Here is a 27500-nt window from a genome sequence, read left to right as displayed (position 1 = left end):
CCCTTTTTCATAGAAGTGGAAGTGACTTAATTTAAATCATTATTTTCATTATTTCTTTGTTCTGGTAAATTGAAACCAATAAATGTCTGCTGGTTCGTTTCCTCTGCTCCGTTTGATGCTTTTATTTTCTTAACCTCACACGGACGTTTGTGAACCAGCGTGAAACTGAGTGTGAACGAGTCCAGACGAGTTCAGATGATGCGTTGTGTTTCTGGTTCACACACACGTGTTTGATGTGCTCACAAACTTTTATATTAATGTTACCTGAATTTAAGTATGTTGATTTGCATCAACTCCCTGTTTGCATCCATTTCCTCATCCTCAACTAGCTGGGCTCTCATTGGTCCAGAATCTAATAGGTGGAAGAGATGTGGGCGGGGCCCCACAAAGCCACACCCATGACTTATTGGCCGTGATGCATCAACAGGAAGTCAGACAGCAGCTAGCTGAGGTTAGCTGCTGGCTAAACAGCAAAGGCAAACCACGATTGGCTGCTAAGAAGAAGACGTCCAGGTGAGAATAGTGATTATTGATTGATCACCAAATATTTGCATCATGTTCCAAAAGCCTGGTGAGAACAGATCCGGATCCGGATCCCGAAGAAAACCTGCAGTCAGTCCTACAGATTTGGTTACCTCGTCTTTACGGTATAATCGATCAGCTGAGTGGGCGGAGCTTCAATCCAGCCATGCCTGTCATTATTATGTTGACCAATCAGCTGCTTCATCCTGCTCTGCTTTCACCGTGCGGAGCGAAGCTGATTCGTCCTGAAGTTTGGGTGAACTTTGGTTCCGTTGAAGTCTTGTGATCCAGATCCGGAACCAGATCAGCTGTGGTTTAGGTTTGGGGTCAGGGGTTGGGGGGTTAGGGTTAGGGGGTTAGGGTTAGGTTTGGCCTTAGGGGTTGGGGTTAGGGGTTGGGGTTAGGGGTTGGGGGTTAGGGTTAGGCGGTTAGGGTTGGGGTTAGGGGGTTAGGGTTAGGGGTTTGTGTGGTTAGGGTTAGGGTTAGGCGGTTAGGGTTGGGGTTAGGGGTTGGGGGTTAGGGTTAGGCGGTTGGGGTTAGGGGGTTAGGGTTAGGGGTTGGTGTGGTTCTGCAGGGAGCGTCAGCAGTTCTATCGGAGCTGATCCGGCTGCAGTTCCTCCAGTGACCACTAGATGTCCACCAAGAACTGTCTCTGGATAAACGTTCCTGAGGTGACGGAACCGACCAGCAGGGGGTGGAAGCCCACAGACGTGTTAGCATTCAGACATGTTCAATGCTAATGTGTTGATCATGTGACTCTACCGACCAATTAAAACTCGTCTGGGATAGTCTGGCGTTCTCGATCTTTCCCAAGGACGACTTGTTGGTTGTCAAGGCAACGGGGACCAGCCCCTCAGACTTGGCCTCCTGAATGCAGCTGAAGAGGACCCGCCCCCTGCTGGAGGACCCACCCCCTGCTTAGTGGGGGGGGCGGGTCATTTGGAGCCTGGCAGGGAGAACCTTTCTATCAGCGCTGACGGGGACGACCGACCCACGAGCAAGGCACCAGCAAAGAGGCTGCGTCAGCATCGTGTTAGCATGGTGTTAGCATGGCGTTAGCATTGCATAGTGTGAAACATCTTTGAGACACACACACACACACACACTCAGCTCCTCCGCCGTACACTTTGAATCCACTGTTGCCATGGCGACGGGATGAGCACGCTCTCTCGCCTCGCCGGTTCTGCTGCTTCTCTCTCTCCACACGCGATCCGGTTCCTGTCGTCCGTCTGAGTCCGTCTGCAGGCGTCGACGGCAGGTCGGGATGTTTACCTCTTTGTTTATCTGTTTGTTTGTTTGTCTCTGCAGATGACATCACTGTCGTCAAGGAAACGTGTTTGGGAGACACTTCCTACAGGAGCGTCCTCCGGTGGCGAGACTCACGTCATCCTCCGTTCCGTCCGCCGCGACTCGTCTTGTCTTTTTGCTGACCCTCGTTCCTCTCTCTTCTTCATCCCCCCCCCCCCACACCTCCCCCTTCACCCCCCCAGCTAAGACAACCACCCCCACAATTTACTGAGGAGACGAGTGAAGCATCGCCGACGGAGAGGAAGGTAGAAGAGGAAGAGGAGGAAGAAACGAGGGAGGAAAAGAGGAAGAGGAGCGAGGAAGAGGGGGGCGAGAGGGGGGTCAACGGTGGATGGAGGCGGAGCCCTCGACACCAACGAAGAAGAAAATCAGCAGCAGCAGGAGGACGAGGAGATGGAGACGAAAGGAAGGAACGTGCCCTCAGGTAACACACACACACACACTAAAATACACACACACACACACACAGGTACAAGTCTTACAGACGTGTGTGTCCACACTAGAGATATTAATGCAAATAGATTAATGCAAACAGGTGCGCATGACAGCACAACACACACACACGCACTAAAATACACACATTGGGGTGTGTGTTCAGAAACGAGTCTTCAATCGTCTGAATTTCTTTTCATTTATTTCGGTCTAGTGGTGACAGTCGGTCTACAGGTGACAGTCGGTCTACAGGTGACAGTCGGTCTACAGGTGACAGTCGGTCTACAGGTGACAGTCGGTCTACAGGTGACAGTCGGCCTAGTGGTGACAGTCGGTTTAGTGGTGACAGTTGGTCTACAGGTGACAGATGGTCTACATGTGACAGTCGGTCTACATGTGACAGTCGGTCTACAGGTGACAGTCGGTTTAGTGGTGACAGTTGGTCTACAGGTGACAGTTGGTCTACATGTGACAGTCGGCCTACAGGTGACAGTCGGCCTAGTGGTGACAGTCGGTTTAGTGGTGACAGTTGGTCTACAGGTGACAGTCGGTCTACAGGTGACAGTCGGTCTACAGGTGACAGTCGGTCTACAGGTGACAGTTGGTCTACAGGTGACAGTCGGCCTAGTGGTGACAGTCGGTTTAGTGGTGACAGTTGGTCTACAGGTGACAGTCGGTCTACAGGTGACAGTCGGTCTACGGGTGACAGTCGGTCTACGGGTGACAGTCGGTCTACAGGTGACAGTCGGCCTAGTGGTGACAGTCGGTTTAGTGGTGACAGTCGGTCTACAGGTGACAGTCGGTCTACAGGTGACAGTCGGTCTACAGGTGACAGTCGGTCTACATGTGACAGTCGGTCTACAGGTGACAGTCGGCCTAGTGGTGACAGTCGGTTTAGTGGTGACAGTTGGTCTACAGGTGACAGTCGGCCTACAGGTGACAGTCGGCCTAGTGGTGACAGTCGGTTTAGTGGTGACAGTTGGTCTACAGGTGACAGTTGGTCTACAGGTGACAGTCGGCCTACAGGTGACAGTCGGTCTACATGTGACAGTCGGTCTACAGGTGACAGTCGGCCTAGTGGTGACAGTCGGTCTACAGGTGACAGTCGGCCTAGTGGTGACAGTCGGTTTAGTGGTGACAGTCGGTCTACAGGTGACAGTCGGTCTACAGGTGACAGTCGGTCTAGAGGTGACAGTCGGTCTACATGTGACAGTCGGTCTACAGGTGACAGTCGGCCTAGTGGTGACAGTCGGTTTAGTGGTGACAGTCGGTCTACAGGTGACAGTCGGTCTACAGGTGACAGTCGGTCTACAGGTGACAGTCGGTCTACATGTGACAGTCGGTCTACATGTGACAGTCGGTCTACAGGTGACAGTCGGTTTAGTGGTGACAGTTGGTCTACAGGTGACAGTTGGTCTACAGGTGACAGTCGACCTACAGGTGACAGTCGGCCTAGTGGTGACAGTCGGTTTAGTGGTGACAGTCGGTCTACAGGTGACAGTCGGTCTACAGGTGACAGTCGGTCTACATGTGACAGTCGGTCTACAGGTGACAGTCGGTCTACATGTGACAGTTGGTCTACAGGTGACAGTCGGTTTAGTGGAGACAGTCGGTTTACAGGTAACAGTCGGTTTCGTGGTGACAGTCCTTCTACAGGTGACAGTCGGTCTACAGGTGACAGTCAGTGATAGTGGTGACAGTCTACAGGTGACAGTCGGTCTACAGGTGACAGTCGGCCTAGTGGTGACAGTCTGTTTAGTGGTGACAGTCTACAGGTGACAGTCGGTCTACAGGTGACAGTCGGTCTACAGGTGACAGTCTACAGGTGACAGTCGGTATACAGGTGACATTCGGTCTACAGGTGACAGTCTACAGGTGACAGTCGGTCTACAGGTGACATTCGGTCTACAGGTGACAGTCAGTGATAGTGGTGACAGTCTACAGGTGACATTCGGTCTACGGGTGACAGTCGGTCTACAGGTGACAGTCTACAGGTGACAGTCGGTCTACAGGTGACATTCGGTCTACAGGTGACAGTCAGTGATAGTGGTGACAGTCTACAGGTGACAGTCGGTCTACAGGTGACAGTTGGTCTACAGGTGACAGTCGGCCTACAGGTGACAGTCGGTCTACATGTGACAGTCGGTCTACAGGTGACAGTCGGCCTAGTAGTGACAGTCGGTCTACAGGTGACAGTCGGCCTAGTGGTGACAGTCGGTTTAGTGGTGACAGTCGGTCTACAGGTGACAGTCGGTCTACATGTGACAGTCGGTCTACATGTGACAGTCGGTCTACAGGTGACAGTCAGTGATAGTGGTGACAGTCTACAGGTGACATTCGGTCTACAGGTGACAGTCGGTCTACAGGTGACAGTCTACAGGTGACATTCGGTCTACAGGTGACAGTCGGTCTACATGTGACAGTCGGTCTACATGTGACAGTCGGTCTACAGGTGACAGTCAGTGATAGTGGTGACAGTCTACAGGTGACATTCGGTCTACATGTGACAGTCGGTCTACAGGTGACAGTCGGCCTAGTGGTGACAGTCGGTTTAGTGGTGACAGTTGGTCTACAGGTGACAGTTGGTCTACAGGTGACAGTCGGCCTACAGGTGACAGTCGGTCTACAGGTGACAGTCGGTCTACAGGTGACAGTCGGTCTACAGGTGACAGTCGACCTACAGGTGACAGTCGGCCTAGTGGTGACAGTCGGTTTAGTGGTGACAGTCGGTCTACAGGTGACAGTCGGTCTACAGGTGACAGTCGGTCTACAGGTGACAGTCGGTCTACAGGTGACAGTCGGCCTAGTGGTGACAGTCGGTTTAGTGGTGACAGTTGGTCTACAGGTGACAGATGGTCTACATGTGACAGTCGGTCTACATGTGACAGTCGGTCTACAGGTGACAGTCGGTTTAGTGGTGACAGTTGGTCTACAGGTGACAGTTGGTCTACAGGTGACAGTCGACCTACAGGTGACAGTCGGCCTAGTGGTGACAGTCGGTTTAGTGGTGACAGTCGGTCTACAGGTGACAGTCGGTCTACAGGTGACAGTCGGTCTACATGTGACAGTCGGTCTACAGGTGACAGTCAGTCTACATGTGACAGTTGGTCTACAGGTGACAGTCGGTTTAGTGGAGACAGTCGGTTTACAGGTGACAGTCGGTTTAGTGGTGACAGTCCTTCTACAGGTGACAGTCGGTCTACAGGTGACAGTCAGTGATAGTGGTGACAGTCTACAGGTGACAGTCGGTCTACAGGTGACAGTCGGCCTAGTGGTGACAGTCTGTTTAGTGGTGACAGTCTACAGGTGACAGTCGGTCTACAGGTGACAGTCGGTCTACAGGTGACAGTCTACAGGTGACAGTCGGTATACAGGTGACATTCGGTCTACAGGTGACAGTCTACAGGTGACAGTCGGTCTACAGGTGACATTCGGTCTACAGGTGACAGTCAGTGATAGTGGTGACAGTCTACAGGTGACATTCGGTCTACGGGTGACAGTCGGTCTACAGGTGACAGTCTACAGGTGACAGTCGGTCTACAGGTGACATTCGGTCTACAGGTGACAGTCAGTGATAGTGGTGACAGTCTACAGGTGACAGTCGGTCTACAGGTGACAGTCGGTCTACAGGTGACAGTTGGTCTACAGGTGACAGTCGGCCTACAGGTGACAGTCGGTCTACATGTGACAGTCGGTCTACAGGTGACAGCCGGCCTAGTAGTGACAGTCGGTCTACAGGTGACAGTCGGCCTAGTGGTGACAGTCGGTTTAGTGGTGACAGTCGGTCTACAGGTGACAGTCGGTCTACATGTGACAGTCGGTCTACATGTGACAGTCGGTCTACAGGTGACAGTCAGTGATAGTGGTGACAGTCTACAGGTGACATTCGGTCTACAGGTGACAGTCGGTCTACAGGTGACAGTCTACAGGTGACATTCGGTCTACAGGTGACAGTCGGTCTACATGTGACAGTCGGTCTACATGTGACAGTCGGTCTACAGGTGACAGTCAGTGATAGTGGTGACAGTCTACAGGTGACATTCGGTCTACATGTGACAGTCGGTCTACAGGTGACAGTCGGCCTAGTGGTGACAGTCGGTTTAGTGGTGACAGTTGGTCTACAGGTGACAGTTGGTCTACAGGTGACAGTCGGCCTACAGGTGACAGTCGGTCTACATGTGACAGTCGGTCTACAGGTGACAGTCGGCCTAGTGGTGACAGTCGGTCTACAGGTGACAGTCGGCCTAGTGGTGACAGTCGGTTTAGGGGTGACAGTCGGTCTACAGGTGACAGTCGGTCTACAGGTGACAGTCGGTCTACATGTGACAGTCGGTCTACAGGTGACAGTCGGCATAGTGGTGACAGTCGGTTTAGTGGAGACAGTCGGTTTACAGGTGACAGTCGGTTTAGTGGTGACAGTCGGTCTACAGGTGACAGTCGGTTTAGTGGTGACAGTCGGTTTAGTGGTGACAGTCGGTCTACAGGTGACAGTCGGTTTACAGGTGACAGTCGGTTTAGTGGTGACAGTCGGTCTACAGGTGACAGTCGGTTTAGTGGTGACAGTCATTCTACAGGTGACAGTCGGTTTACAGGTGACAGTCGGTTTAGTGGTGACAGTCGGTCTACAGGTGACAGTCGGTTTAGTGGTGACAGTCGGTCTACAGGTGACAGTCGGTTTACAGGTGACAGTCGGTTTAGTGGTGACAGTCGGTCTACAGGTGACAGTCGGTTTAGTGGTGACAGTCATTCTACAGGTGACAGTCGGTTTACAGGTGACAGTCGGTCTACAGGTGACAGTCGGCCTAGTGGTGACAGTCGGTTTAGTGGTGACAGTCTACAGGTGACATTCGGTCTACAGGTGACAGTCGGTCTACAGGTGACAGTCGGTTTACAGGTGACAGTCGGCCTAGTGGTGACAGTCGGTTTAGTGGTGACAGTCTACAGGTGACAATCGGTCTACAGGTGACATTCGGTCTACAGGTGACAGTCAGTGATAGTGGTGACAGTCTACAGGTGACAGTCGGTCTACAGGTGACAGTCGGTCTACAGGTGACAGTCGGCCTAGTGGTGACAGTCGGTCTACAGGTGACAGTCGGTCTACATGTGACAGTCGGTCTACAGGTGACAGTCGGCCTAGTGGTGACAGTCGGTTTAGTGGTGACAGTCATTCTACAGGTGACAGTCGGTCTACAGGTGACAGTCAGTGATAGTGGTGACAGTCTACAGGTGACAGTCGGTCTACAGGTGACAGTCGGTCTACAGGTGACAGTCGGTCTACAGGTGACAGATGGTTTAGTGGTGACAGTCATTCTACAGGTGACAGTCGGTCTACAGGTGACAGTTGGTCTACAGGTGACAGTCGGTCTACAGGTGACAGTCGGTCTACAGGTGACAGTCGGTCTACAGGTGACATTCGGTCTACAGGTGACAGTCGGTCTACAGGTGACAGTCGGTCTACAGGTGACATTCGGTCTACAGGTGACATTCGGTCTACAGGTGACAGTCGGTCTACAGTAGTGCTGTTGGTTCTTTCTCACGAATATTCTTTCTGATATTTTGGGATGTGTGTTCCCATGGAAACCATCCGAGTTCACCAGTCGTTTTAACGCCTCACTGGGGTCGATGATTTGCTTGGACTTCCTGTTCTGGATCCTGAGGGTTCTGGGACGCCACCAGCTGGAGACATGACAGAGGAGACGCCGCTCTCTCTCTTCCTCTTCCTGAACTTTGACCTCTTTAAACACAGGTCAGGATTTAACCCTTTGTCCCTGTGATGGCTTAATGGGGGGGGGAGACGATCCCTCTTCCTCTCCTCCTCCTCGGTGGACGGCGGCTTCATTTACTGTAAACATTACGTACAGGTTACCGGTGACCTCAGCGGTACAGCCGAACAAACAAACAAACAAACAAACAAATCATGCTAGTATCAATAAATGCCCCCCCCCCAAATGGAGGGGCTTTAACAAACGTGGATCCGCCCCTTTGGCCATGCCCCATCCAATGGGGTTGTGAGTCGGTCTGACCCCGCGCTGACCCTGTTGTCCTCGCCCCCCAGACATCAGCTTCCTGCCCCGCCCGGCGCTAGTGTGGTGCGAGCGGGGCATTCAGGTGCTGCTCACCACCATGGGGGCGTTCGCCGCCTTCGCCCTGATGACGGTCGCCATCGGCACCGACTACTGGCTCTACGCCCGCGCCTTCATCTGCAACAGCACCGCCAACCACACCCAGGACGAACCCCCCCGCGACAAGAAGGACCCGGGGGCCCTCACACACTCAGGCCTGTGGAGGATCTGCTGCCTGGAAGGTGTGTGTGTGTGTGTGTGTGTGTGTGTGTGTGTGTGTGTGTGTGTATCAGATCCCTCAGGATCCTCTCCTCCTCTTCCTCAGGCCTGAAGCGAGGTGTGTGTTCTCAGATCAACCATTTCCCAGACGACGCAGACTACGACCAGGATGCTGCAGAGTATCTGCTGCGTGAGTGGAACACACACACACACACACACACATACACACACACACACACACACACACACACACACACACACACACACACACACACACACACACACACACACACACACACACACACATGGTGGGCGGATGTCAGATTGAAACAAAATGTTCTTGGAGGTCTGTGTGTGTGTGTGTGTGTGTGTGTGTGTGTGTGTGTGTGTGTGTGTGTGTGTGTGTGTGTGTGTGTGTGTGTGTGTGTGTGTGTGTGTGTGTGTGTGTGCTCATGTCGTGTTCAGGTGTGTTGTCGTGTCTCAGCTGTGAGCTGATTGGTCGGTGGAGTCTATATATAATGTTAGCTGTGATGCTAGCGTCTCCACCTGTAGCAGTAATCTGAGTAGCAGAGAGTAATCGGATACAGAGTAGTTCAAACGTCATTCAAATGTCTGCAGCTTCCAGGATACCGGATCACTTCAGACCGTTCACACGCGGTCCCACACCAGATGTGGGTCCAGATCTGAGTCATGACACACATCAGCTGGTGATGACAGTTAGCCTCTGTAGCGTTAGCCGCTAACATTAACGGTAACAGTTCTAAATGTCACCTGGAGAACCTGAAGGCGGCGCGGTGACGCACAGGAAACAGTTTGTAAAGCCACGCCCCTCAAGCCCCTCCTCCCTCTCGTGCCTGTCGTACCGTTAGCTATCACAAGTCTTGTTAACACATGCTAGCGGCTGCTGTAGCGTTAGCTATCTCCCAGGAGTGTCCTGACTCTTAGCGTTGCACCTTCAGGTGCTGCTAATCCTCGTTAGCGTGTTAGCATGCGTGCGTCCGGAGAAGGTTCACCGGTGGCGTTTCTCGTCCCTGCAGGCGTGGTGCGCGCCTCCAGCATCTTCCCCATCCTCAGCGCCATCCTGCTCCTGCTGGGCGGAGTCTGCGTCGCCTCCAGCGGCTTCTACAAGACCAAGAGGAACGTCATCCTGGGCGGGGGCATCCTGTTCGTGGCAGCAGGTAGGGCGTGGTCTAATGGTACCAGGTCATCCGTGTAGAACCGAAGGGGAACCTTGCCGTGTCTCCTCAGGGCTCAGCAACATCATCGGCGTGATCGTCTACATCTCAGCGGCGCTCAGCGACATCTCCCCCAGGAAGGACGAGGACAAGAAGTGGCACTACTCCTACGGCTGGTCCTTCTACTTTGGCGGTCTGTCCTTCATCCTGGCCGAGATGGTCGGCGTCCTCGCCGTCAACATCTACATCGAGAAGAACAAGGAGCTGCGCTGCCGCTCGCGCGCCGACCTGTTCAAGAGCACCACCCACGCCGTGCTGCGCCTCCCCAGCTACCGCTTCCGCCGGCGCTCGCGCTCCAGCTCGCGCTCCACCGACCCCCCCCACTCCCAAGAGACCTCGCCTGTAGGCGCCTCCAAGACCTTCAGCCTCCCGCCCTCGGCCCCGCCCTTCTCCGTAGCCACTCTGCCCAACCCCCACCACACCGGCAGCGGTGGGAGTGGAGGGGGCGGCGACATCTCCATGTACACCCTGTCCAGGGACTCCAAGCTGGGCAGCCTGGGGGGCGGCGCCCCGCCCCTCTATGGCACAGTGGACCGCGCCACGCTCTACCAACTCCACAACTACTTCCCAAAAGATTCCAGCGGCGGGGGAGGGGGCGGCGGAGGGGGAGGGGCGGTGATCAGCAGCGGTACACTTCCGTCTCACTCCAAGTCCAACCTGGCGGCGGCGGCAGCGGTCGCCCAGAACACCGCCCCACTGAACACCGCCACGTCTGCCGCCACGCAGGCCCAGCCCACCCCCATATCTACCGCCACCATGGAGCGCGACCGGGACAGGGGCACCATGGGAACCCTGGACCGGCTGACGGCCAAACGGGACCGGGACAGCAACTCAGATACCCTCAACAGGAAAACCACGCCTGTTTAAAAGCAGGAAAAGATTCAGAGAAGACGAGTGGGGGCGTGTCCGACCCTGAGCCCCGGGTGTCAGCCGCCATCAGCACCTCCCGTTAACGTAAAGAGCCATAAAACACCCGACCGACATTCACAACAGCTGCCTTCATAGACTGAAAATAAATCCCCCCTCCAAACCAGGTCCCTCGGTGACAGGCGGGAGTCTTCCTGAGGGTCTCAGTAACTTCCTGTCAACTCCAGAGACTTGAACCCATCGGAACCTTAAACCCTCAACCCACCGACAGACGGCCGGTCGCTCAAGTCAGGCATCAACTGCTAGCTTAACCTCTGGTGCTCACAGAGCTGCCTGCTGACCCCCCCCCCCCGGAGGAGGTCGACACGCTGCGACCCTCTGTCTTTTATTGGGTGTCCAGAAGGCAATGGCGTTCTCCACCAGAACGACTTCATCAAAAGTTCACCTCGACCTTTTGGGTTGACGGTTGATCCCAGAGGCTTCGTTCAGATGGAACACCCACAACTTTAAGGTGCTCAGGAGAACCGAAGGGTCCCACCGCGGTGTGAGGGCGTGGCACATCTGGATTCGTACTAAAGACTCTAGTCTTGTCTTCAGTATTACAAGTTCTGACAGGACCTACATCCTGGATCAACGTTCCTCTTCCTGTCGTCTAGTTTGGAAATCCATCCAGTAGTTTTCGTGTAAACTTACTAAGAAAACGCCGAACAAACAAACAAACAAACAAACAAACAAACAACTGTTCAAACACAGCCTTGATTGAATCATCTTATTGATCCTGTCTTTGTTTGATTGATGGTTCTTGTGTCAAACTAATTCGAGTCTGTTAGCATCAACAGTTGGACCTCGTTGGTGCTTTCGGTGAAGTTGCTAGCTTGACTAGCTTTTCATGTTTGCTATTCCCGCTTAAATTAAGGCGTGTCCATCAGGACAAAGGGGCGGAGCCAGGGGTTTTTCAATGTCCCATTGGGGATGCCACGTCTACATTTTCCTTGATAATCCTAACCAGGAACGGCAGCACCTGATTTCTGGGCCGGTGTTATTTTGATCCACGATCCGCTCCTGATGGCCGGTATTCCCGTCGGGGGGGAAATCCCGGTTGATTTAGAGCATTCTGATTGGTCGGTTGGACCAGAAAAGGTTTCTATAATCACAGGTACCATCTTCTGATTCGTTGAGGACGACCGTTTGACACCGGTGGCTCCAAAACGGTCGTCTGTCGACGGGGACAGGGTGGGCAGGGCCACTTCAGTTTACACTCAGGGTGGAGTTTTATTTTGAAAAGCTCAAACAATAAGAGCATCAGCCATTCGGAGCACATCGTTGAGCATTAGAGATTATCTTCCAGGGAGGATGGCCAACCGGTTTATCTGCACCCGAGTCCTGGACCAGCACCGGATCCAGACCGGCGCCGTGTGTCGTTAGCTAGAACTATACCATACGTCACCACTAGGTGGATATGGTGTTGGTGATCTTTGGGTGGTCTTTCGTGGTCAATTGCCTCGGGGGTTGGGGGGCATTGTCCTTGAGGGTCGATGCGATCGCCTTGTGGGTCAGGGAGCAATTGCCTCGTGGGTCGTGGACGATTTTCTCTGGGTGGGTGGAGCAACCTCCTGTGGGTCAGGGCGATCTTCTCGGGAGTTGGGGGTGCTCTCCTAGGGGGAGTAGGGGGGCAATGTCCTCGGGGATCGGAGGTGATCTCTTCGGGTGTTAGTGGCGATCTGATCTGGGGTCGAGGTGATTGCCACAGGGGCCAGGGGGCAATTGCTTTGAGGGTCATGGGCGATCTTCTCGGGGGTCGGGGTGATCTATTTGGGGGTTGGGAGGCAATGTCCTCGGGGGTTGGGGGCGATCTCTTTGGGCATTTGGGGAGATCTCCTTGGGGGTCATGGGCAATTAGCGTGGGGTTTGGGGGGTGATCTCCTCAGGGTTCGGGGCACTGTCCTCGGGGGTCGGGGGTCTTCCCCTCATGTTACTGTTTCTTAAGGTCGTTCTAGATTTCTTAATTCATTTCCTTTCCTTTGCTTCAAGTCGGCGTCACGTGGAACGCATGTGCACGAGGCCGACGGCGTGTAAATTCATCCTCTTCCTCACCTTCATCCCGTGAGCGGAACACGCCTGGAAGCGGTGTGATTCCCTCCAGACGGTTTCCTGTTGATTACTCCTTACCTGACTCTCTTTGATGGACCAGCGTAGCCTCATGATGCTGTGATGTGGGACTCGTGCGTGCCGTAGACTTCCTATCCAGCTATTTATTTTGGTGGTGTGTCTAGATATTGTTCATGTCGCTGACTTCCTGTCGGGGGCGTCAGCAGCCGGGGGGTCGGATTCCTTCGTTCTGAACGTGTCGTGGTTTAACGTCTTGACTCTCGTCGACTCCTCGGCTGCTGACCGGAGTCACGTTTAAACTGACTCCCGCTCAGCAGACGGACAGACAGTAAGGAAAGAGGAAGCAATACGATTTTCTGATCCTCTGCAGAAAAGACAAAAAACACGTCGTGGATATCCAACACATGTATGAGTATATTCAATAAAGTTCTCTATGAAACCTCTGGTGTCTCCTGTGCGTCCGTTTGGTCCCGTCAGACTCTAAACCTGTTTTGTTTCCTGTATTATTTTGAAGGTAACATTCGATTTCCTGTCCTGATGGCTCCGCCCCCTCCCACCTGTCCGTTTAGTCTCAGGTCGTCCTCCACATTCACACGTCTTTCCCTTCATGCTGGACTTTTTGTTTGTGTCTGGATTTTTCTGGATCCTGGTCTGCTTCCTGTTTCCTGTTGTTTGTGACGGACTTCCTGTTTCCTTTAAGTTAAGTACCTGTTTACACGTTTAATGTTTAACCCAATGAGATCAGCACCAACCACACAAAGACTTCCAGCTAAGCTAATGTAACTTAAACTTAATGCTAACATAAGGACATGTGACTTAATGCTGATATGAAGCTAACAGCTAGTCCTCATTCAGACCCCCATCTGGACCCCCCCTCTGGACCCCCATCCTTCCTCGCTTTCACTTCAGGCCATCCGAGTGTCCAGTCGGATGAAGCGTCGGATGACGTTACGGTTGGGTCCAAAGCGGGTCGAGGTCGTTTGGGGCTCAGGTTGAGTTTCTGCCGCGGCGCCGGTCCAGCTGGTCTATATTTAACCAGGAAGTAACGGCCAGACAGGAAGAGGAGGAGGAGCTAGTGGTGGTCTGATGTATCACATGACAGAATGCTAGCATGAAGCTGATGTAATGCTAATTAAGGTAACAAAAGGCTAACATAAAGCTAATATAGTGAAGGCATCATCCTGTTACAGGGGGATGTTAGCATTATGGTACCTTAATTTAGATTAGATTTACATTGCATTAAATTAGCTTAATGCTAGCATTATGTTAGCTTACATCCATCTAAAATCTGTTTTAACTCTTAGAAACCACAGAAATGAATCGTTTGAGATCTTGAGAATTAATTTATTGATTTTTATTTAGCCAGGAAGTAAAAAAGCCGACAGAAAAACAAACCGGTTCTATATTTGATTTACAGCTGAGGCAGCGCTAAAGCGAGGCGGCGGCGGCGCTACTGTTAGCGGTAGCTAGAGGACTGTTTCCTGGTCACCATAGCAACCTCCGACAGTCGTGTGACATCATCGGTCTGATGAGACGACAGACGGAACTCTTTAAGACTTCATTGTGCCCCCCCCCCCCCCCCCGCCCCCTCCAAACCCCCCGTCCCGATCTGGAGGCGGGTCATATGCGCCGCGGCCTCCAGTCCACTAGCTGGCGCCGTCCCCTGGGAGGCACCTCCTCCAGGGGCTGAAGGGCAGCGCCAGCAGCAGGAAGAGGGCCCCGCCCACGATGAGGACGGCCCCCGCGCAGCCGACGCAGGAGGCGGACCAGGACAGCCGGTGCTGGAGGGGGACGGCCTGGTCGCTGGCCAGCAGGGCGAGCACCGCCCGGTGGAACACCACCAGGGACAGCAGCAGCATCACGCCTGGGGGGGACGAGGCAGCGTTAGCACCTGCTCGTGCTAACGCTAGCGCTAGCATTAGCGGCTACCCACCCGACAGGATGAAGCAGACGGAGGCGGGCCTGAGGAAGGGGAGGGCCTCTCTGCTGAGGGACGCCGCGGTGCAGGCGGCCCCCACCCCCATCAGCAGCAGGCTGAACAGCGCCAACATGGCCGCCGCCACGTTCAGGTCTGCAGGAGACAGCGGCGCCGTTAGCTAGCAGTTAGCGGGGGCGGGGTCAGGGTTAGGGTCCAATCACATCCCGGCTCTGGGTTTATTCGAGGAAACGTTTCAGGAACATCATCTTCCTCACGGGGGGGCGGGAGGTGGAGGGAGGGGCGGGGCTACTGTGAGCCTCTGATGGAGCTGAGAGGTCAGACTGGAACGGAGGCACTTGAACGCAGCGTGGGAGGAACGGATCAGAGCAGACGAGTGGAGAGGAGGAGGAGGATGAAGATGAGGAGGGGGGGTGAGCAGGGGGGGTGAGTGGGCGGAGGAAGAGGACGTGACTCACCCTTCTGTGTTGTCTTCAGGAACATCACGGCGTCTTCACCGCTGGTGAAGAATTTAAAGAAAGAGCAGTTTGATTCTGGAGGAGGAGGAGGAGGAGGAGGAGGAGGAAGAGGAGGAGGAGGAGGAAGAGGAGGAGGAGGAGGAAGAGGAGGAGGAGGAGGAAGAGGAGGAGGAGGAGGAAGAACAGCTGCTGTGAACAGGAGCTGGCGTCTCCACACAGTTAGCATTCTCCTGTCATGATGCTTAGCTAGTCATGCACACACACTAACATGAAAGCGAGCGCTAACGGCTAACCGAAGCTAATCCTGACAGGTGACATCATCAGGGTGACATCATCAGGGTGACATCATCAGGGTGTCCTCCCATTGGACGGGAGACGTGCTGTGGAAACGTCTCAGACTGTCAGCAGGCCGCCGCCGTCACCCGGCTGTGGAACCCGTTTGCTCCTGTTAGCTTACACGCTACAACCGACACGCGACCAGCAGGACGGGCTGACAGACATCCAATCGGTCACCCCCCCCACCTCCCTCAGCCCCGCCCACCCGTCGTTGACCCACCTCCTGGCAGCTCGGCGGGGCCACAGCTGTCCCTGTCGGGGTCGACGTCGGCCACCCACAGGGTCCTGGTGCAGCCCCTCCACAGGCCCAAGTGGGCCGCCACGCAGGTCTGGGGGACCAGGTGACCCGGGGGGGGCGGAGGAACAGCAGGTGACCCGGGGGGGGGGGGGGGGGGGAGTACGAAGAAATGGACGTAAGGAAATGATCACACAAAGACGTCCCACCCAGTGGTCGGTTGCTAGGATACGTCACCTGGTTGTTGTAGAAGGTTTTGGGCGGGGCCAGCTCCACCCAGAACTCAGTCCCCACCCCCAGGACCGTCAGGACGACGCCCACAATGGCCACAAAGAACGCCAGCTTGATCTGAAGACAGAAGGCATGGCAAAGAAATCAGCTGACCCGGGTCAGGTGACCTGGGTCAGGTGACCCGGGGGCGTCAGGACGTGACATCACCTTCCCCTCCTGGGCCTCGCTCAGGGCGGTTCCCGTCGCCCGGCGGCGTTTGTTCCCTCCAAGCGTGCTGCGTCCGCTCATCAGGTTGGCCAATCCCGTCGCTCCCTGGCCGCCGCCCCCTCCTGCTGCTCCTCCTCCTCCCATTGCAGCCCCGCCCACCATTCCTGTGGTGGGCGGTCCCACCGTACGACCCTCCTCATCGCTGAACAGGAAAGCCGACCACATGTCTGTCTGGAGGCGGAGCTGTTGGGGGCGTGGCCTCAACGGGGGATAAAAACAGAAAAAATTTCATCATGAAAAAAATACAAAAATAAAAGAAACAAAATATAAAAATTACAAAACGTAGAATTTAAGAAATTCTAACAGGAAGTCGCTGTCCTGCTAACCCGCTAATGCTAACGGCGTCGTTATGCTACAGCCTAGAAGCTAAATGTGTTTTGCTGATTTTAACGTGACGTAAAGTTCAAAGGAACACGTTTACACGTAAACAAACTTCACACGCGTGACGTAAACGATGACATCATCAGGAGATACCTGAGCAGGTCGCCGGCGGCGACGAGGAGGCGGCTCGTTGTTGGGGTCACTTCCTGGAAGTGTTTCCAAAAATAATCAGCAGAAACCCGATCGACCCGGAGAAACCAGATCCAGATCCAGAACCAGATCCAGAACCAGATCCAGGACTAGAACCTGAGCCAGAACCAGATCCAGGACTAGAACCTGAGCCAGAACCACACCTGGCCATAGAACAGCATGAATCTGATCAGGTTCTGGTGTGTTCCTGACGAGGAGGTGAGGAAGAGTTGAGGGCAACAGGGGGGGGGGCGGGGCTTGGGGGAAACGGGGTAGAGGTCAAAGTTTGAGTTCCGTCTGCAGACGAGTGTGTTTAGCTGTGAACAGATAGAGTTACAGGTGTGTGTGTGTGTGTGTGTGTGTGTGTGTGTGTGTGTGTGTGTGTGTGTGACACACACACACACACACACACACACACACACTCCTGTCTATTTTTACACTCCACCTGTTAATGACATTAAATCCGACTCTGGGGGATGGAGGGGGCTCTGGCGGGGTGGGGGGGGCTGCTGATTGACGGCTTTCAGCACCTCTGAGCAGGAGCTGTTCTGATTGGCCGACTCAGCAGGGTGATTTCACCTGGTGGGCGGGGCCTCGAGGAGGCGTTGGGGTCCTGATGCTGCGTGTAGCATCACCCCCCCTGGCTTGTTGGACCGACCCGGGACCGCCCCCCAGGCTGAGGGCGGCGGCGGTCGCCATGGCGACCAACCCACCAGCTTTACACGAGGAGCAGAGGATTTCAGGATTTCACGCCTTGAAGTGGGTTGGTCCAGGTTCACACTCACTGATGATGTCATCACTTCTCTGATGACATCACCTCTGATGTCATCATGGGGTCAGAGCGGGGGTCAGGACCTGCATCAGCCTGACCCAGGTTCAGGGGTCAGCTCCAGACCAGCTCATGGAGCAGCTTAAGGCGGGGTGACCTCATTGACCTCTGACCCCTGTGCTGCCGGACATCTGGGTTCCACGTGTGGTCGGTGGAACGAGGAGGACTTCCTGTGTCTGTTGATGATGCTGATGAAGCACCTCAGATGAACCCTCACCTCTGGACCTGAAGGAGGCAGAGGCTCCGCCCACCTCCAGTCTTGGGTCCGCCTCTGGTTTCTACCTGTTAGAGGCAGCTCGTCGTCGCCACGCCTCCAGGTTCTGATTGGGTTCAGAACCTGTAGCTAACAGGCTAACTGTAGCATTTTCTGAGACGTCAGTGTGTGTGTGCATTAGCGTGTGCATTAGCGTGTGCATTAGCGTGTGCATTAGCAGGGTTAAATCCTCCTGATCCTCCTCCTCTCCCTCCGATCAGAAGCCGTCACTCGTCTTCTCTCACGGTAAGAAAACATTTTCTTCTTCGAATCAAACGTTAAAACATTCTCAGGTGTTTTCACCTGAACAAACTGTTGGTTTTCTGATACACAACCAGGAGACGAGGATTTTCTGTGGAGCTAATCTGTAGCTTAGCGGCACCGTAACTTTAATTCATGGTGAAATTTAAACCAACAAAAAGAAACAATAAATAACGATTCACACGTTTAAATATAAACGTCACGTTTAAAATTCAGTCCTGCTAACGAGCAGCTTTAGCTTAGCAAACGTCTTAGCGTCGCTGCGTTCCCCCGGCAACAGAGTGAGAAATTTGTTCATCAAAATAAATGTTGTGTTGTTGTGTTGTTGTTGTTGTTGTCTTGTTGTTGTGTTGTTGTTGTTGTCTTGTTGTTGTGTTGTTGTTGTTGTTGTTGTTGTTGTTGTTGTCTTGTTGTTGTGTTGTTGTTGTTTTTGTTGTTGTTGTCTTGTTGTTGTGTTGTTGTTGTTTTTGTTGTTGTTGTCTTGTTGTTGTGTTCTTGTCCTCACCTCCACACGTGCCCCCCCAGCTTAGTTTAATGAGCTTTGGTCACATGCAGCTAAGATGCTAATGATGCTACCTGTTTAGCTTCATCCAATCATCTTTAAAAACTACATTTGTAGTTCCGTCCTGCTCTGATGACATCACATTTCTTTTCTTCTGGATCCGTTCAGAAACGCCGTAAAAACGCTGAATCAGCTTTTCACAGTTCAAATTCAGGGTCGTGATGTCACCAGCAGGACGTCCAATCAGTGAGCTGACTGAACAGGAAGTTGTTACTTTACTTCCTGTCATGAACGGAGCGTCGGCTCGTTCCAGAGTTCCCAGGATTCCCGGCTGGTGTGAACCTCAATGTGGAGCTTCCTGAGGTCAAAGGTCACTGCCACCCCTTCATGTAGGGGACAAAGTTGTGACATCACAAGTCAGGAGTCGTGCTATTGGCTGAAACGTGGCAGCTAACCAGGGGCGCCTGATTGGACGCTTCCTGCTGGTGGGACTCTGCTGAGTCATGTTCTGACGACCCGCCGAGGTCACCGCCCAGGTGGAGGCAGAATGTGAGGCGGGGGTCAGCCGGGGGTCGCGGCGGGAGGCGGAGCCGCTTTAAGCTGCGAGGACGGCTTAGTGTATTACAGCAGGGCTGTGATTGGTCGACAGGCTCGGCACGCACATTAGCATATGTTAGCATCTGTTAGCATGTCTGGAGACATGGAACACAGTTACACCCATTTAGCTAGTTGTGTGTTCTGTTGACATATTGATTGCCGATCGATTGATCGCCGATCTATCAATCAGTGAGCTGGTCGTTGTCGGCAGCGACACACGCGTGACGACGGCTTGACTTCACAGGTCGAGGGCAGAACCTCGCTAAAGAGCATTAAAGATGACCAATCCTATTAGTCTGTCACGCTGGGGGGAGGGGTAAAGGGCAGGGGGAGGGACAGGGAAGGGGAGGGACTTCCTGTTTCCATATTTCACCTCAAAGATGAAGAACATCAGATTCTTATCAGAATTTTAATTATTTCTTCAAACAGAAAAAGTGGGAAAACAAATGAGGTGTAAAAAACAACCTTTGACCTGCAGCCACGCCCCTCACGACCCCCCTCACGGCCCCCCGGGGCGCCCTACACCCCCACTGGACTCGCCGCCCGTCTGTGATGTTTAAGTCCCAGACAGATTAGAGCCCTCAGCTGACAGGACAAGACCCTGAAGGCCTCGTCACGCCTCACCGCTGAACACGTGTCACGTGTTTCATACGTGTAGGTCGTGTGCTCCATTTATTTTTTATTTATTGATTAATTGAGTTTATTTTTTCCAGACATGTTAATATAACAGATTCTCACCTTCATCACATCAACATGTGAAATAAACACGTCAGATGGTCGTTCCTCCGTCAGGACGTCAGGACATCTTGTGTATATCCAGATATTAGCCTCGTCCCGGATATGACCTGGAGCAGAACCACGTTTACGTTCTGGAACGACGAGGTTTGTTAACATCAGAGATGTCAGACAGGAAGTGGACCTCACAACAGGAAGTGGACCTCACAACAGGAAGTGGACCTAATGATCGTGTTTACCTCAGCAGACAGTGTTTGTCCTAGAATGAACCCGTTCGTCAGACATTCAACAGTCAGACGTTCTGTTACATCATCAACACGTGTCAACACGACCTCTGAGGTCCCTGAATGGTACCCCTCCAAGACCAAAGCTGTGTTTTTGTTCATCAGTCCAGTTTCTGACATCGATGATGTCATCCTTCACCTGTCCACAGGTGGTGTAGAGCCCCGCTGCTGAGGTCATCCTGATGTATTGATCTCTGCTGTAGTAACTACACCTTTATTGATCGTATTTCACCAACTCCTCTGCTCTCCTGATCACCGTTGATTTCATCTGGTCTGGAGAAAGCCCCTTTGTCCTGATGAAGATCCTGTTGTTGGTCCAGGTGTTGGTCCAGGTGTTGGTCCAGGTGTTGGTCCAGGTGTTGGTCCAGGTGTTGGTCCAGGTGTTGTCCATCAGTCCATTCTTCTTCAGATGTTGAGCTTTAATCATGATATCAGCATTCTTTTAGTGTTTCAGGAGAACAATCTTGTGTTTACGGTTGTTGAACTTTATCCCACTGAGGGGGTCTCCTCCCTCCAGATGGTGATGGGTACCATGTCTCCATCTGGTCTGATCTATGGTTACCTCCAGGTCCCTCAGGTGTTGGTCCAGAGTCTGGTGTCAGCGCTGAGTTCAGGTCTCTCTCCTCTGGACACAGGACGTGTTTTTCTCCTCGTCCTGACATTGAAGAGTGTTTGGATGAGCCATATTTGGATTGATTGATTGATTGATTGATTGATCATTCTGCTTTGTTTACAGCCTTTATTCTATGCTAAGCTAAGCTAGTCACCTCCAGCTTCCTACTTCAGACATCAGAGGTTACGACCTCTTCATCCAGCTCAGGGCCACCCCCCCCCCCCTGACTCAGGACGTCTGGGCTGGGGGTGGAGCTTAGCGGCGGGTTGGAGCTTAGCAAACGGCTTTCTGGCCTTTTGTTCTGCTGCCGGCAGACGTGAGACCGGACCGAAGAGAACCGACCGGTTCCTCTGCTGGAACCAGGAAAGACCCCCGGTAGTCCAGAGTGAGGGTTCGTGGAGCAGTGCATCTTGGGTTTGGTTTCATGGAGCGGTGCATTGTGGGTCGGGTTGCGTTAGCTCTTAGCGTTAACTGACCTTCCTCCTGTCTCCAGGTCGGGTCTGATGTGAGGACAGAACGCCGGCCGTCAAACACGGGAGGAGCTTGGAGAAAAGAGCGGTCTGGCCGGCAGTGAAAGACGACCAATCAGGAAACACCAGCCCACCTGTTGCCATGGCGACACCAAACCTTGTGTGACCCCACCAGGTTGTCCTGAAGGCCAAACGTTGGGGCGCCGTTTGTTTGTGGAATACGGCTGTCTGGGAGGAGGTACCATCTGAACCAGGACCTCAGACATGCTGCGGAGCCCCGCCCACTCCGAGTCATGTGACCTCCATTCATGGTGTTGGTCACACCAGGTCTGAGGCCCAGGAGGACTGTCCGTTCTGAAGGAATCCCCGACTCGAGTCAACATGGCGAGAGACGTCCGTCCTTCTGCTGCAGGGCGTCTGCGATGGGGCGGAGCCTCCCTGGGGGGCGTTCCCACCCTGGGGGGCGTTTCCTCCCTGGGGGGCGTTCCCTCTCTGGGGGGCGTTCCCCTCCGCTCTCTACTCTTCTACTCCGTCCTGTGGTGTGCGGCGGCGGCAGGAAGTCTCCCCGGCGTGGAACATGACTACGGCGTCAGCCCCAAGTTCGTTTGCACCCCGATCCCCCCAGAAGCCGACCCCAGCTGCTATTCCCCCCCCAGCGTGCCACACGGACCGGGTGGCAACGGCCACGTCGGCGACCACGGTAGCCGACGGGGGGCCATGTCGGACGAGGCCAAAGCCACCATCCTGCACCTGCGGGAGAGCCTGGTGAGGCAGAAGGAGACCATCCTGGACCAGAGGGAGACCATCAGGGAGCTCACCGCCAAGCTCACCCTGTGCGAGGGCTTTAGTCACCACGGGCACCATGACAACCACCATAGCAACCATCACGATACACATCACGACAACCACCACGACGATCACCACGGGCAGCACAACGGCCACCACTCATCATCATCATCATCCCACCACGGGCCGTCCACGTATAACAGCAACGATCACCACTACTCCCACGGCAACCACGGGTCGGACCCCCACCACAGGAAGGGGGCGTCCCACGGGAAACATTCGTCCTTCTCCCCTGAGCAAACCGGCAAGACCCTCCAGAGCCTGAAGGAGAGGCTGGAGAACCTCCAGGTGAGACCTCTAGACCGGGACCAGGTACGGTCAGGGCTAGTACCCTAGGGTCAGGGTTAGTACCCTAGGGTCAGGGCTAGTACCCTAGGGTCAGGGTTAGTACCCTAGGGTCAGGGCTAGTACCCTAGGGTCAGGGCTAGTACCCTAGGGTTAGGGCTAGTACCCTAGGGTCAGGGTTAGTACCCTAGGGTCAGGGCTAGTACCCTAGGGTCAGGGCTAGTACCCTAGGGTTATGGCTAGTACCCTAGGGTCAGGGCTAGTACCCTAGGGTCAGGGCTAGTACCCTAGGGTTATGGCTAGTACCCTAGGGTCAGGGTTAGTACCCTAGGGTCAGGGTTGGGGTTAGGGTTGGGGGGTTAGGGTCACACAAGATGAGGTTGGTTAAAGAAGCTGACGAGACGTTCTGTCCATCTTCTCTGACTGGACGTTGCACCACCTGTTGGACACGAGCCAATCAGAGGAGAGCTACGACCCAAACAAAAACCTGGTCATCTTACCTGAACGTTTTGTGATTAGTCGGCACAGAAAGGCGGGGCCAATCAAAGCTTTGACTTCATTGGGTCACGATTTGCGTCATTAAAGGTCTCTAAATCTGCCGATGGTTTCTATAGCGACCTGGTGACCCGTAGCAACCATCCACCAGTCAATCCCCGGAACACATCCTGTTCCACACCTGAGCTCCAACGGGAGGTGGCTCTAATTTGATTGGCTCTCGTCCATGACCTCATGTGACCCTTTGTCCAAATGGACGTCACATGACGCAGTCAGGCCAGTGAAAGTCCACTGATCACTGAGGCCTCCCCGGGTCCCACCGGGGCCCCCTGGGACCTACTGGGTCCCCTGGGACCCAACGGGGTAAGACATGTTCCCTGTTAGTTGGGGCTCCTTTGCGCCCCCTACAGGGGGGTGTTGTGGAACCAGACAGACTTCAGGTTCTGCTTGTTCCTCATGGGGGCCGAACCCCCCCTGCCTGTGAGAGCTGGTACTGCAGTCCGGTGCTCATAGGGACATTACCGTGTGTCAACCTCCCCCCGTAGTCTGAGACAAAACGGGGCAGGATTGACCCCACCCCTCCAGGACTGACCCCGCCCTCCAACAGGATGTTGACGCCACGGGATGAAGATTTCAGCTCCAATTAGCTTCATCCGCCTGACGGTAATCGCTGCTGGGGCAAAGCCGGATTTACTGGGGGAGGAGCCGGAGAGAACCGGGGGGGTGGGGGTAAATGTCATGTTGGAGTTAGTTGGGTCGGACCAATCAACCCCAGCATCAACCCAACGATCACAACCTGATCCACGATCCTGGTTCCACCGGGACCAGAACCCATCCACCAACTGTGGGCCCAGACCAGAATGTTCCCGGTTCTGTTCCCGGTTCTGTTCCCGGTTCTGTTCCCGGTTCTGTTCCCGGTTCCGGTTCTGAGTGTCTTTGTCTCCTGCAGGCCAGGAACTCCACCAGCTCGTACTCCAGCTCCCTGAGGGAACTCCTGCAGCGCAAGATCGCCGCCCTGGAGGAGCAGCTGCACAGCTACTACACCGATCGCCATGACTACGGTCACCATGATGACGACCACCACGACGACCATCACGACGACCACCACGACGACCATCATGACGACCACAACGGTAGAGGTCATCATAATGACCACCATGGTAACGGTCACCATGACGACCATCATGGTAGCCACAGGTACAACCATCACGGCGGTCACCGTCACAACCACCGCTACGACACGCACCACAGCCGTCACAGTGGTCGCTACGGCAGGCAACACAGCGGTCACTATGGCGACCACCATGATGATCACCATGGCGACCATGACAATCATCACGATGATCACTATGACGATCACCATGACGACCACCACTATGGTCACCATGACGACCACCATGACGATCACCATGACGACCACCACGATGACCACCACGACGACCACCATGACGACCACCACGACGACCACCACGATGGTCACCATGACGACCACTACAATCATCGCCCGCGGGGGCGAACCAAGCTGGAGGCGGTCCTCCACCAGCTGCACCATGGCAACAGTGACCACGGTAACGGCGACGTCCTCGTGTCGTCATTTCGTCCAATCAGGACGTCACCGATGACCTGAATCTGCATCTGTTGCTAGGCAACCACAAGAAACCGACCCGTCCCGGCGGCTTCCTGCTGGACTTCCCGGTGCGGACCGACTACCTGTACGCCCGCATGCGGCGCCCGCCGGGCGGCGAGCTCTTCGCCCTGACGGCGTGTCTGTGGCTGAAGGCGGGGACGGGGCCCGGCGTGGGAACGCCATTCTCCTACGCCGTCCCGGGGCAGCCCAACGAGCTGGTGCTGATCGAGTGGGGGGGCAACCCCATGGAGCTGCTGGTCAACGACCAGGTGAGGGTGGGGGCGGTCCCCAGGTGGCTCCAGGCCCGCCTCCAGCAGGGTGATTGGGTGGCTCTAGCCCCGCCTCCAGCGGGGTGATCAGGTGATTGACGGTTTGTGCGCCTGTGCCTGCAGGCGGCGACGCTGCCCATCAGCACGGCGGACAGGAAGTGGCATCACGTGTGCGTCACGTGGTCGACGCGTGACGGCGCGTGGGAGGCGTACCAGGACGGCGTGAAGAAGGGCTCGGGGCAGAACCTGGCGTCCTGGCACCCCATCAAGGCGGGGGGCGTCTTCATCCTGGGGCAGGAGCAGGTGAGACGGGCAGGTCACATGACTCAGACCAGGAAGCAGAGCAGCATCCTGAACAATCATGACCATATTAGGTGTTATGGATGTGTCAACTGTTTGTAGCTGTTAGCATCAGTCCCTGTGCTAACGAGTGGCCCCGCCCCCACAGGACACCCTGGGGGGCCGCTTTGATGTGGCTCAGGCCTTCCTGGGGGAGCTGGCTGACCTCCAGCTCTGGTCCCGGGTCCTGACGCCCGACGAGATCCACGCCCAGGCCACCTGCGGGGGCCACCTGACCGGGGACGTCCTGTCCTGGGAGGAGGGGGCGCTGGAGCTACACGGGGGGCTGACGGAGTTCACCTTCGACCCCTGCCACTGAGGACCGCCTCTTGGGGGTCCCTCATCACCACGGAAACGAGGGACGATTGATTTCAAAGGCGCTCGTCAGGACACTTTGGTTCGATCCCCTTCCTGTTCCTGTTCTTCTTCCTCTTCCTCTTCCTCCTCTGAGGGACACCTTAGAGGCACCTTCGTTTCCATGGCGACTCCGTGGACACTTTAATACTTTAGCACTTTCTCTATCGTCTCGGTCGGTGCGGCCGAGTTGTACTGGGATCACATCCAGGGGTCTGCTGTTGCCGTGGCGACAGATCAGCATCAGGACCGTGCGGCGCTGAAGCTGTGAAGGCGAGCGGCGGCCGGGCGTGGAACCCACGACCGTGGAACCCACGACCGTGGAACCCACGACCTTCAGCCGGTTCTGGCTCCTGTCAGTAGTTCGTCTGTAAATATCAAACCTTCTGTTTCAGCCAAAGCGTTAAAGAAGGAAAACTTTGTGATCACGAGTTTTGAATAAAAGTATTTAATATTTGATGAATTCACACCGAAGTTCAGCGTCAGTTCTTCACCAGACGTGTGTGTGTGTGTGTGTGTGTGTGTGTGTGTGTGTGTGTGTGTGTGTGTGTGTGTGTGTGTGTGTGTGTGTGTGTGTGTGTGTGTGTGTGTGTGTGTGTGTGTATACACCTGCGGTCGTTACGTTAGCGCTAACGTAACGACCGCAGACCGACCTGAACGTTTGGCCTCATCAGAACCAAACCGGACCTTCACGTGTTTCACGTTGGACCACAAGAGGGCAGCGATCCGTCCAGCCTCCTCTGGGCTGTTGTCACGGTTACCGGGCAGATGGACCGGTCGTGTCGTTCAGGTTGTTTCATTGCTTCACTTCTTCTGCTCCTCTTTTCTCCTTAATAAAAATAATAGTAATTACAGTGTTATTATTAATAATAATAGTAATAATAAAAACAATAACAATGATAATATCACAACTAATATTAACAACAATAATAATAATAATAATAGATGATTAGATCCTTTCGATCAGAACTATTGATCATCTTATCAGATTTCTTAATGGATCCTTCTTCTGACGCGGTGCGTTTAAGGACTGCAGAACATTTGCATTCTGCTCTTCTTCAGGCTGGATTAACTTGTCTTCCTCCTCTTCCTTTTCTCCGAGTCTCCCTCACACATCCTCCACATCCCGTATCCATGGAAACAGCTGATGGCCTGTTGTGCTCGTCATGTTCTGTCTTTCTCCTGTTGTTTGGATCCCAGCGGTTCAGATCCAGGAAACAAGAAACCCGATGGAGATTTAGCAGGATCCAGTTCCCCCAGTACCTCTGACCCAGAACCACCCAGTACCTCTGACCCAGAACCACCCAGTACCTCTGACCCAGAACCACCCAGTACCTCTGACCCAGAACCACCCAGAACCACTGACCCAGAACCACCCAGTACCTCTGACCCAGAACCACCCAGTACCCTGCAGTGAACCAGTACCACCTACATCCAAGAGGCTTCTTCAGTTCTGGTGGTGTTGACTCGTCTGACTCAGTAGGGTTAGTAGGGTCAGTAGGAGTTAGTAGGGACAGTAGATTAGGGTCACTGGAGGTCACCAGATGATGATTGATCTACTTTTCCTGCACGAACTTCCTGTTGTTTTGTTTTACACATAACTTTGACTTTATTTTAGTTTAAATCTGTTTTTTTCTCTGAATGGTTAAATTAAAGTCTGTCGGTTGTTGCTCCGCCTCCAGCTCCTCTGATGTAATCTGATTACATTTACATTGACTCATGTACTTTCATAGGGAGACGTGTTGGTTGCCATGGAGACGTCTTCAGACCCTCAGTAGCTCGGTCCGACCAGCAGGGGGCGGGTTTGGCCTTCCAACACTTCAAGGGATGTTACTTGGTTTTCCCATCATGCACTGCGAGGGTCCTCGGGGGTCAGTTGTGTTAAAGTCTGTTTGATCAACGATTCTGAAGAATAAATAATAAAAATAATATAAATAAACGTCGTCAAAATACTCTTATTTTGAAAAGATGACATGATTTCCTGCCTTTCATCTTTTTATATTCTGACCTGATT

The 27500-nt window shown here is 54.0% G+C and overlaps 3 protein-coding genes across 6 annotated transcripts; 2 read left to right on the top strand and 1 right to left on the bottom strand.

Annotated features, from left to right (window-relative positions):
- The first annotated feature begins 2156 nt into the window (after positions 1-2156).
- On the top strand, positions 2157-10661 carry LOC137607524 (voltage-dependent calcium channel gamma-4 subunit-like). The gene is made up of 5 exons (XM_068333352.1): positions 2157-2254; positions 8318-8566; positions 8650-8733; positions 9581-9721; positions 9792-10661. The coding sequence occupies exons 1-5, from the start codon at positions 2224-2226 to the stop codon at positions 10643-10645; spliced, it is 1359 nt and encodes a 452-aa protein (XP_068189453.1). The 5' UTR covers positions 2157-2223; the 3' UTR covers positions 10646-10661.
- Positions 10662-14361: 3700 nt separating this feature from the next.
- LOC137607648 (voltage-dependent calcium channel gamma-6 subunit-like) lies at positions 14362-16952 on the bottom strand. 2 transcript variants are annotated; one of them, XM_068333550.1, is made up of 7 exons: positions 16692-16952; positions 16158-16416; positions 15957-16067; positions 15705-15813; positions 15149-15223; positions 14688-14825; positions 14362-14618 (listed from the first exon to the last, which is right to left on the bottom strand). In XM_068333550.1, exons 2-7 carry the CDS (start codon positions 16380-16382, stop codon positions 14401-14403), a joined length of 876 nt encoding a protein of 291 aa, XP_068189651.1. In that variant the 5' UTR covers positions 16383-16416; positions 16692-16952; the 3' UTR covers positions 14362-14400. The 2 variants fall into 2 exon arrangements, with proteins under 2 accessions (XP_068189651.1, XP_068189652.1); XM_068333551.1 differs by having other exon boundaries at positions 16158-16400.
- A 981-nt stretch (positions 16953-17933) lies between these two features.
- Positions 17934-25925, top strand: LOC137607420 (neuronal pentraxin-1-like). Of its 3 annotated transcripts, none has more exons than XM_068333173.1 (6): positions 17934-18055; positions 21295-22405; positions 23847-24465; positions 24543-24793; positions 24917-25096; positions 25242-25925. In XM_068333173.1, exons 2-6 carry the CDS (start codon positions 21653-21655, stop codon positions 25449-25451), a joined length of 2013 nt encoding a protein of 670 aa, XP_068189274.1. In that variant the 5' UTR covers positions 17934-18055; positions 21295-21652; the 3' UTR covers positions 25452-25925. The 3 variants fall into 3 exon arrangements, with proteins under 3 accessions (XP_068189274.1, XP_068189275.1, XP_068189273.1); XM_068333174.1 differs by lacking the exon at positions 17934-18055 and adding an exon at positions 20952-21192; XM_068333172.1 differs by lacking the exon at positions 17934-18055 and having other exon boundaries at positions 20952-22405.
- The last annotated feature ends 1575 nt before the right edge of the window (positions 25926-27500 follow it).

This window comes from Antennarius striatus, chromosome 14 (assembly GCF_040054535.1).
Source record: "Antennarius striatus isolate MH-2024 chromosome 14, ASM4005453v1, whole genome shotgun sequence".
Taxonomy (NCBI): Eukaryota; Metazoa; Chordata; class Actinopteri; order Lophiiformes; family Antennariidae; genus Antennarius; species Antennarius striatus.
This window is presented reverse-complemented; position numbering and strand designations above follow the sequence as displayed.